Source organism: Brachypodium distachyon, chromosome 4 (genome assembly GCF_000005505.3).
Source record: "Brachypodium distachyon strain Bd21 chromosome 4, Brachypodium_distachyon_v3.0, whole genome shotgun sequence".
NCBI classification, from domain to species: Eukaryota; Viridiplantae; Streptophyta; class Magnoliopsida; order Poales; family Poaceae; genus Brachypodium; species Brachypodium distachyon.
The window spans coordinates 31,953,372-31,972,661 of NC_016134.3; the positions used below are offsets into that span (position 1 = coordinate 31,953,372).

Sequence of the window (19,290 nt, forward strand, 5' to 3'; positions counted from 1 at the left end):
TGATATCTTGCACAAATACCCACACTTAACATAATATCCGGTCTAGATGCACGAAGGTAAAGCAAAGAACCAATCATAGAACGATATACCTTTTGATCCACATCTTTACCATTGGGATCGAGATCAAGAGGGCTTGATGTAGGCATTGGGGTCTTGGCACTCTTGGCATCATGCATCTTGAATCTCTTTAACATGTCTTGGGTGTATTTGGCTTGATTAATAAAGATTCCTCCTCTCCATTGCTTGATTTCAAATCCAAGGAAGAACTCCAATTTACCCATCATAGACATTTCAAACTTTTCGGTCATTAGCTTAGCAAATTGATCATTGAACACACCATTAGTAGAACCAAATATGATGTCATCAACATATAGTTGGCATATAAACAAATCACCACCAACCATCTTTGTAAAAAGAGTGGGGGTCAATAACCCCAATTTCAAAGCCACGATCCACTAGTAGCTCCTTTAGGTGCTCATACCAAGTTCGAGGTGCTTGTTTGAGGCCATAAAGGGCTTTATCAAGTTTGTACACGTGGTTAGGAAATTGAGGGTCCTCAAACCCCGGTGGTTGTTTGACATATACCAACTCATTCAGTGGACCATTAAGAAATTCACTTTTCACATCCATTTGTTGCAAAGTAATGTTATGATGCGATGCATATGCAAGTAAGATACGAATAGACTCAAGGCGAGCAACGGGAGCGAAAGTTTCACCGTAATCAATACACTCGACTTGGGAGAAACCTTGAGCCAACAATCTTGTCTTGTTCCTTGTCACCTCTCCAAGTGCATCTTGCTTGTTATTGAATATCCATTTGGTGCCAATGACATTCTTGCAATTTTTTAGTCTTTCTACCAATGACCATACTCTATTGTGCTTAAAATTATTCAACTCTTCATGCATGGCATTAAGCCAATCCGGATCCTCGAGTGCTTCTTGTACCTTTTGGGGCTCAACACAAGAGAAAAAAACATGATGTTCACAAAAGTTAGCTAATTGTCTATGAGTAGGTACACCTTTCCTCACACTTCCTAGGACATTGTCCAAGGTATGTTCTTGACGTTGAAGTCGTGAGGCAATCTTCATGGCCCGACGTTCCATAGTTTCTTGAGATAAATTTTGATACTCACCTTTGAGAAGACTTTGCAAAGATCTCATATTGACATGGGCTAAACGGCGACGCCATAGCCAACCCACATCAACTTTAGCCATTAGACATGCTTTTCTCTAGTGGATTTTTTACTGAAATCTACCACATAGAGACCATTTTCCACGTATCCAACAAAGGCTACTTTAAGAGTCTTGCTCCACAAAAGGGTCACAGTAGTTGTGCCAAAGAAGGAATAAAAATCCATATGTGCAAGTTGAAGTACCGAAAGTAAATTGTATAAAAAGAACTCAACAAGCATGACATTCTCAATGGATGTATCCAGAGAGATGACAACCTTGCCTAGTCTCAACACCGTTGAATGTGAAGAATCTCCAAATGTAACTTGCTTGGACCTTGATGTATTCATTTGGCGTCCACAAGCAATTCTTTGCTCCGGTCATATGATTAGTGCATCCACTATCCACTATGCATGAAGATCCACCGGAAGCAACGTCCTACAAGTTTAAGCTTTGGTTTTAGGTACCCATTTTTTAATGGGTCCTTTCGCTTTAGCAACAAGGGTCTTAGGACCCAAATAGACCAATGAACATATTCATAAGGAGAACCAACAAATTTGGCTTAAACATGCCCATCATTAGCATGACAAAGAACATATGAGGGATTGAAATCCCCGGCACTATTATCATAGGTGGCCTTGCCACTCTTCTTGTTCTTTGGCTTCTCCTTGGCCGCCTCCTCTTCCTTCACAAAATAAGCATTAGTGTGGGAGGTGCCTTGGCCTTCTTGTTGTTGTTGCTCTTCTCATTGGGGTTGTACCCAATTCCCTCCAATCCAAAAGCTTTCTATGATCATTCAAAAGATCATGGAGGTTCTTCTCTCCTTGGAAGCAAGTGGTTAGGCCCTTTTCAAATTGAGCCTTCATCCTACCATTCTCCTCAATCATATATGTATGCTTACAACAAGAGTTAGTTGAAGCATCTTTATCATTAGAAATTAATTCCTTAACAAGAGAATATAGAAGATGATCACAAGACTCTTTAAGAGACTTGTACTCACATGTCAGGGACTTGTGATCATTTCCAAGTTTGTCAAAGTCCTTAAGGAGGTTCTTATGACCATTCTCAACTTCACAAATCCTACCCAAGTACTCATTAGAAAGGAAAATAGCATTATCATAGGAATCTTTAACTTTAGCAAGTTCCTTAGAAAGTGACTCCTCAATTGCTTCCCTATTTGCTTGTTTTTCTTCAAAAGCTTCATTAAGCTCCACAATCTCATGAGCGGCAACGCATTCAAGTCTTATCTTTTCATCCATGAGCTCATCATGTTCTTCAATAATAGCTTCAGCTTCACCTATTTTTCCAATAGGTCCTCAAACCTCTTTTGGTCTCACCTTCCAAGCTTGCCATGAAAATGTCGAACTCATTCATGTTGTGCTTAACAACACTAGTCTCCTCCACACAATCAAATAGAGATAAACTCTTAGGAACGACATGCTTGGTGGGAGGAGGGATTACCGAAGAGGTCTTGGCCATTAGGCACTTGGGTGATTTGTTCTTGTTCTCATTGGGGGAGTCGAAGAGAGATGAAAGTGAAAGAGCAATGGCAATGTTCTCCCTCTCCGTGGACTCTTCCTCATCATCATTTTCGTCACCCGAAGTATATTCTTCTTGAACAAGAAGCATTCTTGGTTGCCTCTTCTTCGTTGGCTTCTTGTTGAAGGAGGGCTTGGTCTTCCCTTTAAGGATGAGACGACCACCATTCTCCTCCCTCCTCTCATACATACAATTTGCAACGAAATGATCATTATTACCACAGTTATAACATTTACGAGATTTTTGACCTTTGGGCTTGGAGCTTGAAGCTCCCTTGTTGTACTAGTTGGGGTTGAAGGAGTTGGACTTGACAAACTTCTTGTTTTTCCAAAAAGCTTGAGCCGCAAGAGCCATGTGATCATTGAACTCATAGTTGCAATCTTCTTCCATGACCTCAACTTCTTCTTGTTGGGGTGCTTCACTTGGAGTTGGGGTGGAAGTCACGTTGGCCTTCAATGCAAGGTTTGAGCTTTGTGAGAGAAACTTGGCGCGTATGAGCTTATCCTCGGAGGTCTTCTTGAGAATATCCATAGCCACAAACTCTCCCATTACTTGACTTGGAGTCAAGCTATAGTAGTCCGTTCTTTGCCTAATCATTGCGGCATGAACCTCTCGGTGTGGAGAGATGGCTTCTATGAATAGACGCTTCAGCCATTCATCATTCATGTCACGATTTCCATGGTCCTTCATCTTGGCTCCAAGAGTGATGACTCTCCTATATAGCTCATCCGGAACCTCTCCATCCTTCATGAAGAAATTTTTGCATTCGTTGATGACCACCTCAAACTTTGACTTCTTAACACTCTCATTGTTGTCAAAGTAGTCACCAATGAGCTTCCAAGCGTCTCTAGCGGAATCAACACCACGGACAAATGTTCTATACTACAAGGGTAGAGCCTTTAGGAGTATTCCAATAGCATGCTCATTGAGTTGATTGTCCACATACTCTCTTGGTGACAAGTTCTTTGGCTCATGAACAAAATAACCTTCTTCAACAATTCTCCACAACTCCGTTGATGTGCTCTTGAAGTGAGTCCTCATGGAATGAAACCAATCAACGTAGTTAGTGGAGGTTAGCATGGGGGGATCACCTTGGTTGTACATAGGTGGCAAATTATGGTGGCGATGATTATATTGAGGTGGTGGAGCCACCTCACTATACAACCCATACCCACTTCTACCTTGGGATTTAGAGGCACTTTCTTTTATAGCCTTAGCCTTGTTACGGGCTTCGGCATCCGAATCTTTCTTAGTCAAATCCACCGCACTTGGTGGCTTGGCATGGAAAGACTTGGTAGAAGAAGAAGAAGAGGCTTTGTTAGGTAGGTGCTCACTAATCTTTTTGTCCACACTATTTAGAATCACTTTTTGCATGCTATCCAAAAGCAATTTGATGGATTTAAAAGTTAGTGGAGCATTATCATCTATCGCCTCGTTTTCTTGGGGTTTCACGGTGGGTTCCCCATCATCGCCGGCCATACTCTTAAGAGCGGTAAAGCCCTAATTAAGAGACGAGGCTCTGATACCAATTGAAAGATCGGTATGGTCGACTAGAGAGTGGGGTGAATAGGAGACTAACAAATTTTAGTTTTTCTTTTCTTTTCTTGAAAGATACAACACTTAATCGTAGTATTTACTAGATTCTCTAAAGTGAATGCAATCCTAAAATGAAATGCAATAGCCGAAGCAACAATAGATAGTAAGAATGTAAGGGGGAAATGATACCACACGTGGAGACGAATATTTCACCGGAGTTCCACCTATTGGGATCGGTGTACGTCTCCGTTTGGAGGAGCGCTCTACCACAAAGGTAGAGACGCCATGAAAGCTCACTCTATTCTCCAACTCATCACACCACAAAGGTGGGATGATCTCTCACAACACCACAAATGTGAGGTGAGTTCCACTAATGGCTTCTTTGAGGGCGAACGGCGAACCCTTACAAACTTGACCGGGGCAAACTCCACAATTCAATTGGAGACTTCCAATCCAAGCCCGAGCTCCTCACACACTAAGGGAGAGCTCGAGGTGACCGTTTCCGTCTAGGGTTCCCAACAACACAAGAGAAACGAAATCCACAAAGAAAACAAGGGGAATCAACTTTTGACTTGGTGAAACCCTAGAACAAGATCTTCTCCTCCAATCCTCAAAGAATCAAGAGTTATGAGTGGCTAGGGAGGGAGATCTTCGAGATTTAAGCTTGAGGTATTCTTGAGGTGAGGTTAGGTGTTCTTGGCTGCTTGCTCGGTCAAATGGCTCGACGAGGGACGAAGGGGTATATAAGTGGGTTCACAAAAATCGAGCCGTTACGCACAGGTCGGGGTAGGCCGGAACTTCCGCTAAATAGCCGGAACTTCCGGCTGACCAGAAGTTCCGAATATTCACCGGAAGTTCTGCATATTCCCCTGAGACTAACAGAGAGCACCCGGAGGTTCGGGCGGAAGTTCACCCGGAACTTTCGCCGCCTGGAAACCTGAGATGCCAGAAACACACTCAGAAAAATGTTTTCTTCTCACACCTTTTTTGGTAGACTTTTTAGTGGGTGCAATTTGGTGTAGATGTGTACGGGAAATTGATTCACCCGTTACTTTCCCTTGTGGATCCCTCTTAATAGTACGGATGTCCTACGACTCATATACCGAAAAAGCCGCTAAACACCACTACGCTTCTTTCCTTTTTGAGGGTTCACAATTCATCTTGTGTCGAGTTTTTTATAAACCCTAAAATGCTTAGCACAAGATTAGATAACAAAACACGTTGTCATCACCATCAAAACCACTTAGGAGAGAAATGCCCTTTCACCGGTCCTCCCTTTCATGCCGAGGACTCTCCTCCCCTGCCCGGTGCCGGTCGCCCTCGACCGGTGCACCATCGGCTGAGCTTCAACAGCCAAACAATGGGCTGCAACTCGAGATTGCATCGTCAGAGCCTGCAGCCCCGCTGTTGCACCCCTGCTGCGATGCGAGCTATGGCCGTGAGGACAACCAAACACACCCTAGATTTTTCCTTGATGGCAGAATATTGATCTGCAAAACTAAGTTTAAATTTCAAATTTTGATTTGCACATTTCGTCCGAGTTTTTCTGAAAAATCCGAAATTCGCCCATTTCGATTAGGGGCGAATTTTTTTCAAAACCGAAATCCAAATCCCTCGTGCGACGCCGACGGCCTCCCCACCCCGCACTTGCGACGGCCACCTCTGCGGACCGAGCCCGACAGCGGCGATGCCTCCCCGCATACCTCCTCCTCCCCTGCATGCGATTCCTTTCGCCGCTTGCCGTGCCAGGCTGCAGGGCTTCACGGGCCGCCTTTAATCAGGCCGTGCCGGGCTAGCCCATGGGCCTTGGTATAAAGCCCTGACGCGGCACCGGCAGGGCTTCGGCCTGGCCTGATTAGCTTTGTGCCAAGCCCGGTGGGCTTTCGGCTTTTCAAAAAAGCCCATCCCGATGCCCATCTATACCCTCAACGGACCTCGTTCCCCAATTCAGCCCGCCTCTCAAACCCAAAAGAGTCCCAAAACCCTAGGACCATCCCGATCCCCACACGAGTACACGACCCCCCTAGCCATGGACGACGCCGGCGACGGCGGAGCCACGGCCGTCGGCGCCAAGAAGAAGCCTGCTACGGAGGCCGCCAAGGGGAAGGTGACGGGAAAGGGGAAGGCCAGTTCCAAGGCGTCGCCCGAGGCAGAGAGCAGCCTCAAGCAGAGTTAGCTCCTGGAAACCCCCATACCTTTTGTTTTTCTTCGAGAATTCCGTCCATGCTTATGTCCCGTGGCCTGACTTGTACGATGAATCTTGGATCCTCTTTGGGGGTTTTGGCTGCAGAGTCGCCTGCCGAGTTCTTCGCGGAAAACAAGAACATCGCTGGCTTTGACAATGTGAGCTGTTTAACTCTGCTTTAGTATACTTTTATGAATTGGTTGAAGCCCATGCCATGCTTTTGTGAAACTTAGATAGATGACATGCCATTTCCCCCTTGCATTAGGCACAATGTTGTTTAAGATTAACATGGAACATACGTGAGGAAGTGGACTGGCGATATGAATGACAATATCAATTAGATGTTGATGGAGGACACACACTATGATATTGCTTTAGAGAATTCTGTTAGACATTAGCAAACTCATTTCAGTGACTTAATAATGTTGGTCAGCCTGGAAAATCTTTGTACACTACGTTGCGAGAGCTAGTTGAGAACGCACTTGATTCAGCCGAGTCAATCTCTGAGCTCCCTGATATAGAGATTACGATGTAAGTGAGGTTCAGTTTTTGTACTTGTTTGGTACTTTTCGCTAACAATGTGAGAGACCACTCTATGGATATTTTGTATGTTTTGCCAGAGAAGAGATCACTAAGAGCAAATTCAACACAATGATAGGACTAGTTGACCAAGAGCGTGTTGATGAAGCGCTCTATGATGATTTTGAATCTGCTAAGGCTCGTGAGGTAATATTATCTCTTGCAGCTTATATTAGTTGTAACACGATTTGTTGAATGAGGTTTTCATGCTGATGATATCATTTCAATTAAATATTTTATTGAGTTCACTGGTAGTGGTTGCGGGCTTCCCAAACTGGATGACAGTTTCTTATCTCTCTGGATCATTTGACTCCTTTATTCTCACTGTATTTTAAAACTTCTCAATACTTAGAAACGCCTAGCCAAAGAAGCACGTTTCCGAGAAACGCAAGCTAAGAATGCTGCTCTGGGGAAGAAAGTTAAGGACGCTCCAGCTGCTCGAGGAAAAGGTCGGGGCGAGGCTTCATTTTTCAGAGTGACTTGCAAGGTGTTGTCTGTGAGGAGTTTATTAACATGAAAGAATCTATCTCATGAACTTTTAGTCTCAAATGATTTGTGGGTGACTGGGTGTAGGATAATGGTCGAGGTATGCCGCATGAAGATATCCCAAATATGCTTGGTAGAGGTAAGCTTTCTTGACAGACAGTTTTTAAATTAAAATACTGAAGAAGAAATAATGACATGCTTCTGCAATATGACCGGTATTATTGAAATTTGGCTGCAGTACTATCGGGCACAAAGTACGGTTTGAGGCAAACACGTGGAAAATTTGGACTCGGTGCTAAAATGGTAAGCTTTCTTCACAAAATAAAAGTACCATATGCTTTCTGTTTGCCACGAACAGCCTTCTTATAACAATGTGGCATTCATTTCGTTTAAAAGAAACAAAGGAATTCAAACATTTAGCTGAGTTGTGAGTTCTGCTCTTCTATTAACTAAGTTTAAGACAGTTTTTCTTTCTTTTTGTTCATAGCGACTGTTTTCTTGTTTATATTGGATAGCGTAAGTGTGCAGCCATTTAATATGGTTGGTAGCCTGGCGGCATGGTCATCTTGTGCTGTTTTTCATGATACTTTTTTCATTGCCTTAGTATATAGCCATGTTAGAGATATGATCATAAGAAGAAAAGACGGTTCAAGTTTCACTACAAAAAGAAAAGCAATGTTTTAATTAGCTTGTCCCTTTCTTTCACCAAATTCGTGTTAAACCTTCATGCTGTGACCACATTTAGTACAACCGTGTTTTTACGCTTGTAAACTTGTGTGCTCTGATGGTTAAGGTGTATACAAGATGTTTATGAGATTTCTGATGGTTAAGCTGCCCCATGCATACAAGATGTTTGTTTGTGACATTTTGCCTCTCACTTGCTGAATAGCTGAGGAAAGCAAACTATGACCACTGGACCTATAATTCGTATTCTGATTCTGATGGACTGCTGTCATATTCTTATTATCTGTAGTTATAACCATATTTGCTATCGGGACTGTTTGCTAGCCTTGCTGCTTAATTTAATTGTACCGCACCTGATAAATTGATTGTTGGTTTTCAGCAAGTTTAACGTGAATTAAACAGGCACTTATATGGTCAAAGATGAGTACGGGTCTTCCTATTGAGATCAAATCATCGATGAAAGAACAAAATTATATTTCGTTCTGTCGACTTGACATAGATATTCATAAGTAAGTGCAGCTTATTGGATAATGCTTCTTTGCTACTCTCTCCATTCCTAAATATAAGAAGTTTGACTTAGGACAAAGATAGGATCATAGGACTTATATTTAGGAACGGAGGTAGTACATAGTAAGTGACTTTTCATTACTTCTTATCTTTATTTGTACTGATTTGTTAACTTCTGCATTACGCTGACTGATAATGGTAAATCCTACAACCCAGAAATGCCCCTCATGTTCATGTACATGAGAAACGGGAGAACAAAGATCACTGGCATGGGGCAGAGATTCAAGTTATTATTGAGGGAAATTGGACAACTCATCGTGTGAGTTGGATATCTTTTTCTTTAGAAAAACATAAATATTACACTACAGTACCAAACAAAATTTACGATTTATTTCTTGCAGTCAAGGATACTACATTATATGCGACAGATGGCAGTCATCACACCATACGCTCAATTCCTATTTAGATTCCTCTCAGATGCACCAGAGTATGCATTTTCTTCTGTGGTAATTTTTGTTCTACTGATGTCCTTCTTGTCATAATGACTCTGGATCTTGCAGGAAAAATTTGATGATAAAATTTACACGAAGAACAGATGTCATGCCTCCTGTTCCACTTCTAACGAAACATCATCCTTCCGCTGTCGACTTACTGCTACTAAAGCGGTTAATTGCAGACACTACCAAGCAAAACCTGTTGCAGTTCCTGCAACATGAATTTGTGAATATAAGAAAAGCGCATGCTGACCGTTTAATTGGTGAGTTACCGAGTTGTTCAATATGCAGTGTACTGGGTCTGGGGAGTAGTCAGGTTGAGAACCAAGTAACTTACTTAATCACTATATTCTATGGTTTAACCATGGAGTTCTATGGTTCATGTCTCTCAAATAGTATCGTAATTAGAATTTGAAGAAGACTGCCTTTAGCATTACACATTACCTCTTATACAAAGTTTTGAGTTTGAATTATGTTTCATGTGTTGCTATTTTTAACATAACCTTATGTCCTATCAATTTGTTTTTTCATGAAGCATGCCTGTTGGATGAAAATATAGTGGTATTTTCATTACATACTTTGTAATCTACCTAGGATTCATACTCTTTTATCAATTTTATTTATGTTTGTATATCACAAGTTCTCAATGTGACAGGGGAGATGGGGTCTGGTTTTAGTGCAGAAACAACAGTCAAGAGCCTGACATCACAACAATTAGTTAGAATACAGCAGTTATTTCGGGAGGTTAAATTTGATGATCCCAGTGGCAATGTATGCATCACTTTTCGCCTTGATTATCATTTATCAGCTGTTTATTGGCTAGTTTATCTTTCACAAATGTGCAATTACTAATCACAGTATAGAAATCAACCAATTCTGTAGTGTCTTAGTCCTGCAGGTGAATACAATTTACGTCTAGGTATCATAAAAGAGCTTCACCCTGATCTTGTGGCAACACATGCAAGCAGGTATATCATTTAACCAGAGAAAATTCCAGATGATGTTTCTATCTTATTTTACCCTGAATATCCTAATGTCATAAGGTTACTCTCTGTTTAGCCCTCAGGTTTTTGAAGGGCATCCATTCATTGTTGAAGCTGGAGTAAGCATTGGTGGAAAAGACGTCAAACAAGTAAGTACATACTCGTTTATATTTCAAAATGAGGTTTTTCTGCCTCTCTTTGTTATCGTAAAGAAACAATATGGAATCATTTTCTTTCTTGCTCCTTTTGTTCTGGTCTGGTCAAGGAGAAACCATGTACCGGGGCAGCAGCCATACATGCAAGGCTCAGGATGATTTGGTTTTATTTCAATCCGTTCTGTTAATGAGTTCCTTTTTCAGCGAGAGTCTGATTTTGTTATGGAGTCAGCTTTTATAAGATGCATTGGTCTTTGAAATTTACATATTTCTCGTGGTTCCTGATCTAGTTGGATTGGTTAGTTTACTTTTTTTACGGAATTCTCTCAATAAAAGGGGGAATTCCATATATTTTAGTATACGGATGAAACAATCTAGTAGTAGCCTATCCGAATCAATATGTATACGCTATGCCTCCTTGTATGTGTCCTCACAGATCTTATTCTCCCCCGCCCCCATGATCTGTTTGGCTCTTACTCCCTTATTGTTCTTTTCCTCCCTGTCCTGTATTTTTCTTAATCAAGTCTACGTTCTCTCCTACGCTATCTCCAGCATTGAGCAACTTTGTTTTTGTAGCTGCTTTCAGTCTGACGGCAGCTATTGTAAATCTGAATATTGATAGTAGCTTAATCTGTCTATTTCTTATTTAATACTTTATCTGAAACTTCTGTGTTAGGTTTCTGGTGTTACTCTTTCTATCTGAGTTTTTTAGAAATATAGGCTCCTTGCTCTGTTCCATTTCATATGAAACGAAACAACATCCCGTTCAGTCCTATAAACCCTTAACAGGGCCACTCAAAGCACCACAAGTCTATCAACCAATCACGCAGGCAAACTTAAAGGAATGACACAAACAGAACAAGAATCGCCTTCTCAGTTGGCAAATAGGCGCAGCTACGCCTTCATCTCCAAAGCCTGAGGGGTTCCTGGAGCCAGCGACTGAGAGGTGCGTCATTTCTTCAGGCAAGCAGGAGCTGGGGAACCTCCAGCACTTTGGCCTCCAGATTCGCCATGATCCTTTCCCAGCTCTGGACTTTCTTCTGGATACAGAGCGGCTGCCAGTGGTTTAGCAACCGCAGCAACCTCTGCCAGAGTACCTGAATAGAAGACCAACTCAATCGAGCAAACACCATGTCATTTCTGAATTTCCAGATATTCCATAGCATGGCAGAAGTTCTTCCCTCCATCCCATTTTATCCGTCGTCTTAGAATTATTTTGGATACCCTCGAGTCCATCTGCAGACTGATCAAATGGCCATTACTTCGCATCCCCGCGAGTCCATCGGGCTTGCTGTTTTTTTTGGGCTGAGCGTTCCTCTACTGAAGCACTGCCCAGTGCATGGCCATGCATGTGCGGCTTTGATGGCAAGAAAGCTGCATGCGCCAGGCTGTGGTCTTCCTAAAAGCACTCTCCGTTAAACCAGCGCTTGCATGCAGCAATTAGTTAAATCTAATACTCCCTCCTGCTGGAATTACTTGTCACAGATTTGTACTAAATGTGCGACAAGTAATTCCGGCCGGAGGGAGTACGACACTTTTTATGGGAAAAATTATAAAAGTTAATACTGCGGGTTTTTTGTGATGGGAGGGAGTATCATATTAACAAAAGAATTTTTCTTATCACTCAACCATAAAGTAGCTAGTGCTTCAAACGAGGCAAGATTAGGTCTCTGTAAACTAATAGCCAAATCCTTCCACAGGATCTGGGCTACAGCACACTCAAAAAACAAGTGAGTAACTGATTCTTCTTCAACACACATAACACAGGTTTTATCTTGTATTGTTTGTCTTTTCTCAAGATTATCTCTAGTTAACAGCTTATTATTAACTAAGCAACCACAAGAACATATGAACTCTTGGTGGAATATGAATGTTCCAAAGAGCAGCCTGATAAACTGGGGTAATCCCCTGAAAATTAATCACAGCATAAAGAGATTAAGAGCTATACACTCTAGAGCTATGCATTTGCCACATCATTTGATTAGGATCTGTATTCAGAGAAACACTAGACACAATCATTTCCAACTCTCTCCACTGATTCATCAAATGTGGAGAGAAATTCCTTCTAAAGGAAAACTTTAGTTCCTGACCATCCCAGACATCAGCTATAGTGGCTATCTTTTCATTACACACATAATAAATCTCCCAAAATTGGATTGATAAGCTGGAATTACCAACCACTGGTCTTCCCAGATCCTAATGAATCTACCATTACCAACCGTCCACTTATAGCTCAATTGAGCTGGTCTACAAGTCCATACAATCCATTTCCAAAAGGGGGAAGCATTAATTGCTCTACAGGCAAAAACATTAGGCCTAGTATCATATTTGTAGTCACTTATTTCCTTCCATAATCTATGACCATCCAGCTTGTATCTATTAATCCAAGAAGCGAAAAAGGAGATTAGGTATTCCTAAACCTCCAAATTCTTTTTTCATAGCTATTAACTAAATGGTAATCCCTCCGATCCTAAATTCCTTGTCGTTGTTTTAGTTCTTGTCGTTGTTTTAGTTAAAATTTGAACTAAAACAACGACAAGAATTTAGGATCGGAGGAATATTTCTTATGCCCCTCATAGTTATCCCAAAGGCAATGAACCATATGGGAGTTAATTGCATGAACAGCCCAAGCAGCGAATTTGATAAAGGACACGGTATATGGGAATACTTGCTAAACAAGCTTTAATAAGAGTAATTTTTCCTCCATACGACAAAAGTCTGCCTCTCCAACCAGCAATTCTCTTGATAAGCGTACCAAGAACTGGTTGGAGGTCTTCCTTTCTTAACTTGCTATGATGCAAAGGCTCCCCAGGATATTTGATAGGAAGAGTACTAATTTTACAGCCAAAAGTTTGAGCTAAAGCAGTGACTTCATCAGGTTCCAAATTAATAGGCACAATATCAGATTTGTTAAGAAATTTATTACCATTCCAGAAATGTGCTCATAAAGGGAACAGCCATTTCAGGTTTTGAGCCATAGTTACATCATTCTTAAGAAAAATCAATGTGTCATCTGCATATTGCAGGCTAACCACCCCACCAGCTCTAAATTCTGGCAGAAGACCAGAGATCATATTATTTCTAACTGCTTTATTAAGTTTTCTTGTAAATACATCAGCAACCAAATTGAACAGGAGAGGCGACAGAGGGCCCTGCTGTCTAAGGCCTTTTCCTGACTCAAAGTGTTACTTTCCTGGTCATTAATTCTAACACCCACTAATCCCTTATGAATCAGGGTCTTTATTATTTGCCGCCAACAAGCCAACAGGGGCTAAATCCCCTCTGCATTAACATGGAATCCAGAAACTGCCACTCTACCCTGTCATATGCCTTTTCATAATCCAGTTTAAGAAAGATACCTTTTTCTTTCTTGCTGTGCGCCTCATGAATAATTTCATGGGCACTCACCACACTATCAAGAATGTATCTTCCTCTAATAGAAGCAGTTTGATTGCAGGAGACAAGTCTCTCAGTACATGACCCAAGCTTGTTAGTACATCGCTTAGCAAAAATCTTAAGGCTACAGTTTGTAAGGGCAACAGGTCTATACTTTTCTTTAAAGATGTGGCATCAGCTTCCTTGGACATAATGGTTAACATAGCGAAGTTTAATCTGAATATATCCAGCTGATTGTTATCAAAGTCTCTAAACAGCTGAATCAGATCTAATTTGATGGTCTCCCAAAATTTCTGATAGAACATAAATGGGAGCCATCAGGCCCAGGGGCCCCTTCAGCATAAGAAGGGAAAACTGCCTCTTATTTCCTCCTCAGTAAAAGGTCTATCAAGCATCTCATTCTCCTCAGAGGTCACTTTCCTCTGGCTCCCAGTTTTTTTTTGCTAGTTTAGTATCTCGTTTTTCCTCTTTACCAAATAGGTTTTTGTAAAAATCACTAGCAAGTTTAAGCATCTCAGCAGTATCATGTACAAGACCATCTGGCCCCTCTAATGAGGAAATCTTTTCTTTCTCCTCCTTTGATTAGCAACTGCATGAAAATAGCAGTGTTCTTATCTCCTTCCAGCAGGTCCCTCTCTTTGGATCTTTGTCTTGCTTTAATCTCTTCCTTTTTCCAGATGTCCTGGAGTTCTGTCTTAAGTAATTTAATTATTTCTTTGTCCTCAGGTTATAGGACCTGGGATTCAGACATTATATCTAACAGGTCATACTCAGAAATCAAGATTTTTTTTTCTTTTTATTTATCACTGCTTCAATATTGCAGCTCCATCTCTTCAGAAATTTCCTTAATCTCCTAATTTTATATTGCCAGCAGTCTATTGGTTTCTGGCAGGGGCATAGTAAAAATCCAATTATCTGTAATAAGCTGTCTTCAACCTTCAATTTTATATTGCCAGCAGTCTATTGATGAATCAGACCAGGGCTCTTATCAGTACTATGCCTAACTAGATTAAAATCACCCCCAATAAGCAGGGGGGGAGGAACAGCTAGTCCTTATGTCATAAAGTTCATCAATAAACTCCTGTTTGAACTCATCATATCTGAGCCATAGATAGCTACAAACGTCCAACAAAAGTTATCAGATTTATTCCTAATGGAACATTGAACAGCATTTCTAACCTCCCATCGGATAACATCATAAATGTCAGAATCTATGCCCACTAAGATCCCCCCGGCAGTCCCCACTTAAGGTAACCAATTCCAAACAAAGGAACCAAATCTGGCTACTGCCAACAGAGAGCTAGGATTAAAATCCTGCTTCTTAGTTTCAGATAATGCAATGATATCAGGATGATGCATAAATAAAAAAAATCAGAAACAACTTTAAATTTACTGGGGTCATTTAAGCCCCTCACATTCCATATGATGCAAGTCATGGAGGATTTTCTCTACATATATGTTTTCTACTCATATTATTTTTCCTCAGATCCATAGTTTTCATGTCGTCGTCTAAACGTCGCCTAAACGACGCCAAGGCGTCCAGTCGCGCTGGACACGACGACTGGGAGCGACGCCCAGAAATTTTAAGTTAGGCGGGCGCCCAAGAAAAAAGAGCGACGCCCCACCCGCCTGTGCGTCGACTGGGGTGCTAGCGGCGCTCGCCCAGGCTGAATTGGCGGGAGTTTTGGGGGGAATCGGAGGGAGAGGGAGGGAATCGACGAATGCAGAAGAGAATCGAGCGGGATAGGGGAATCGATCACTGCAGAAGAGAATCGGGCGGGAGATAGGGGAATCGACCACTGCAGAAGAGAAGAAATTGAAGAAATTAACCACGACAGAAGAGAAACAGGCAGGAGGCAGAGGGAAGCTGAGGTGCTCCGCCGCCGCTGCCACCAAGCTTTCTCCGCTCTGCCTCCTTCCTCTTCTTCCTTCTCTTCCGCCTCCCTCCCCTTCTCCCTCTCGTGAATCGTGCCGCCCTCGCCCTTCTTCTCCTCCCTCTCGCACGCCTCCTCTGCTCCTCCCTCCGGTGTCGCCCCTTTGTTCTGCCCGACACCTCAAACCCTTTTGCTCTGCTTGCTGTGCTACGCTTTTGCTTGCTCTGTTTGCTGCTGTGTCTTATGTCCTTTGCTGGCTCCATTTTCTGCTCTGTTCTTATCTCCCCTCTTCTTATTTCCCCTTTGGTTCTGTTGTTAATTAATCAATAGTTGATCACCTGATTGGCATGTGGTTTTGTTGCTAATCAAGCAATTGAATGGCCTTGGCTGTTTGAAACTAGATTTTGGGAATTGATACTTGGTTAATTTGCTATATGTAGTTGTTATTTATGTTGGTAAATCTGCTAATTTGCTCTCATATGAGGTATAATTTCATATCTCCTATCATATTATGTATTATTTATTATTATTACGCCCAACGCCCAGTTGTCGCCATAGCGGGCGACATGTCGACATGTCGACTCAACTCCTCGACTCGACTTGGCGACATGAAAACCATGCTCAGATCATAGTAGATCTCATCCTCTCGATCCTCCATTTCAGAATCACTAGATAAATGTTCCACAGGGCTAGTGCCCAAATGTTCATCACATTCCTCAGTATCTTCTAAAATGTCTTCTAAAGTAATGTCAATATCACTAGGAAGGAAAACATCTGTCTGTTCTCTAAATTGAGCCAATCTTTTATTCTCTATTACTTTAACCTGGTTGAATGGGACACCTCCTCTCCATCAGAATCAATCACATTGGCACTGACCAAAATGAGATCAGCAGCATTTTTATGAGGCCTATTGTTTGATCCAATAGGTGGGGTCTGAAAAGAATTCTTCCCTATCTCTCTACCCTTCGGAAGATCTTCAATCTCATCATCTAGTAGCTCATCATCTTTCTTGTCTAGATCCTCTTCCCTTTTATCTGACTCATCAGCATCCTCCTCATCTTGAAAGGCCAACACCTCAGATAGATCCACACCATCAAGTTCCATCTTAAATAAAATCAAATAAAATTTCTTCTCATCCTCCTCACCTTAAGTTCAACCTTAAATTCTATCTGATTTTTCAAGTGTATTATCTGGTTCTGTATATTGTCAAACTCCTAAAACAGTCCAGTATGCAATAGTGATCCATATTCAAATATAGAACTTTCAAGCCTATGAATTCGCAACTAGATCACTAAATGTGGTCTAGGAAGCATGTCTTTGGTATCAAGTCTGTTGATAAAAAGAGGCCAAGCAAAGGCTTTCAGCTTGTTGGAGCATTTTGATTTCGATTTCCATCTCCAATTAAGAGCACAAGACTGTTGGATATGTTGAAAGTAGCTTGCGTAGATAACATCTAGAGGAATAAAATTCTCCCCACTGCGTTTCTTTTATCAATATTTTTGTTGCGGACAAGATGAAGCTTAAGATAATCTTCTCCTGCCGATTATTGAAATTCTTACATATGCTCTTTTCAGGGTCTAAATATTTTTAGGTTTGCAAACCGCATACCACTTCTTTTTGAACAAGGTGCTGATGTCATCACAAGAACTGCTCTAAAAAGGATCAAGTAAGTATATGCTGTAGTACTCCTATTGTAGTTCAGATGTTTTTATCTCTTTCATAACTCTTGCTTTTCCTGCTTCTCTTAGTTGGAGCAGCTACAAAATTAATCAGCAGCAGGACAAGATCGGCGTCTTTGTGAGCATTGTCAGTACAAAGATACCTTTTAAAGGAACGGGTAAAGAATATATTGGAGATGATATAACCGAGATAGCATCTGCTGTTAAGGTACATTTGAACTTTCCTTATTTACTGTCTTTGTATGATCATGAACTCATCTCATTTCAATCATCTTGCACCTTTAGTCAGCCCTTAAGCAGTGCTGTCTCCAACTGAAGTCAAAGATAGTGAAGAGGCTTCAAGCTCGTGAAAGGCAAGACAGGAAAAGGAACTTGAACAAGTAACTCCTCTGCTAAAAGTCCACACTCGATGTTCTTTTGGGAACTGATGAGGTTTATTATTAGCATGTATTTGTTATCGTTATTGTTTCGAATCGGTGAATTTGCTGAATTACACATTCTGTAATCCTTCTTGAATGTTGATGTTGGTTAACATGATGATATTGCATACGTTTAGCATCACATTTGGAACTTGGGGAACTAAATCTGTTTCTCCTCAATAGTCCTTAGCAATATTCGTATAAAAGCTAGATTGGGATAATATTCATCGAGATACTTTTTTATGAACATGCTTTATCGCACAGATACCAGATACTACAGAACCAGACACTGCCTTATCTTATTCTAATGATTTCCAATATGCAGATACATTCCTGATGTTGCAAGGGCAATTATGGAGACTCTGGGAGAGATTGCAGATGAGTCTCCCCCCAAGAGGCCCCGGTATGACAAGGAAGATGAGGAACTTCTTGAGAAAGTAAATTCGGAGGAGGTGACAGAAATGACTTTTAGAGACTGCTTAACTCAGCATGTTGAACAGGTATGTAGAAAGTTGACACTATTTACAGCAATGCCCAGTCATAGCATCTTTTAATGGACAATCACTATTCCTAACTCGAAGGAAGCTACTTTAGGGTGTTTTACATTATCTTTCCATTGGTTCTCCATTTGTTATTGCAAACTGATTTTGTTGGTTCCAAATTTAAACTACGAGGTTGACTATGAAATGGCACTGGAGTATGCCATGCAAAGTGGTGTAAGCGAAGGGCCTCGAGAAGCAATCTACCTTAACTCTCTTGAAGGATCTTACAAATCCGTTGATTTCCAGAGCCCCACTTTTGTGTTTAGGTTCATCCCATGAGAAGGGACACCAATCCACACTTCGGTCTGTTCACAAGCTGATTGACAGTGTTGCATTTGCCGATGAGCAATGTGTAAAACCCACCTTAGAAGCTGCGTTGTTGTGACTTTATGATGTTATAGAAACTGCTGAATTGTTTCTTGTCCTGGTCGCAATGCCTCTGCTATCTACACCCCATTGTACCTGAGGTGTCATCGACTGCTAGTCGTGCTGATCATGTGTCAAGTTGCTACGCAAATGGAGACCATGGCACTCATTCAGGCTATCTATCTAGCACAGCAGCAGAGTGTTGTCCGTATTATCTTTGCTACCGACTACAGCAAGCTGAAACGGGCAATGTAATCTCCTAACTACGATCAGGCGGATTTAACCATTTAGGTATCCTGTCTTGTCATGAGAATTTTTTCTCGTTGACAACTTCTATCGAGTCTCATGTATTATCAAGGACGTACTCCCTCCGATCAATAAATGTCCATAACATATCTGATCATGTTTTAGCATCATTGGATGCTGGAAACAGCATATGGTGTGGTGACTGCTTGATCGATTTTCTGAATAATTTAACCTGTATAGTGGTCGCGATTTAGTGGTGTCTTGATGTGATAAAAGCACACAACTTCAATTGATAAATTTTAGAAATACATCACTGAAATTAAAATCATGGTATTACTAAAATATTTTAAAACGGAGATTTGATCCCGTGGCTTCTGTTGGAGATATGTATTTCATTGGTCGGCCTTAAGATAGCGATGGATACTCAAAAAGTAGATATCTATGGATATC

At 41.4% G+C, this 19,290-nt stretch overlaps 1 protein-coding gene across 1 annotated transcript; it reads left to right on the forward strand.

Annotated features, from left to right (window-relative positions):
* Positions 1-6,181: 6,181 nt before the first annotated feature.
* On the forward strand, positions 6,182-19,024 carry LOC100844704 (DNA topoisomerase 6 subunit B). Its single transcript, XM_003576331.4, has 19 exons — positions 6,182-6,416; positions 6,536-6,588; positions 6,864-6,961; positions 7,051-7,156; positions 7,362-7,496; positions 7,583-7,634; positions 7,734-7,798; positions 8,582-8,688; positions 8,903-9,005; positions 9,088-9,173; positions 9,247-9,443; positions 9,836-9,951; positions 10,063-10,148; positions 10,240-10,312; positions 17,163-17,254; positions 17,337-17,475; positions 17,553-17,647; positions 18,012-18,186; positions 18,361-19,024. The coding sequence occupies exons 1-19, from the start codon at positions 6,275-6,277 to the stop codon at positions 18,505-18,507; spliced, it is 2,067 nt and encodes a 688-aa protein (XP_003576379.1). The 5' UTR covers positions 6,182-6,274; the 3' UTR covers positions 18,508-19,024.
* Positions 19,025-19,290: the final 266 nt, after the last annotated feature.

Bases quoted from the DNA above. Each gene is read 5' to 3' on its own strand.
- LOC100844704 (XM_003576331.4), top strand. From the start codon at position 6,275: ATGGACGACGCCGGCGACGGCGGAGCCACGGCCGTCGGCGCCAAGAAG. The intron at 6,589-6,863 runs GTGAGCTGTTTA...AATGTTGGTCAG, and splicing joins ACATCGCTGGCTTTGACAAT to CCTGGAAAATCTTTGTACAC. The intron at 17,255-17,336 runs GTAAGTATATGC...TGCTTCTCTTAG, and splicing joins ACTGCTCTAAAAAGGATCAA to TTGGAGCAGCTACAAAATTA.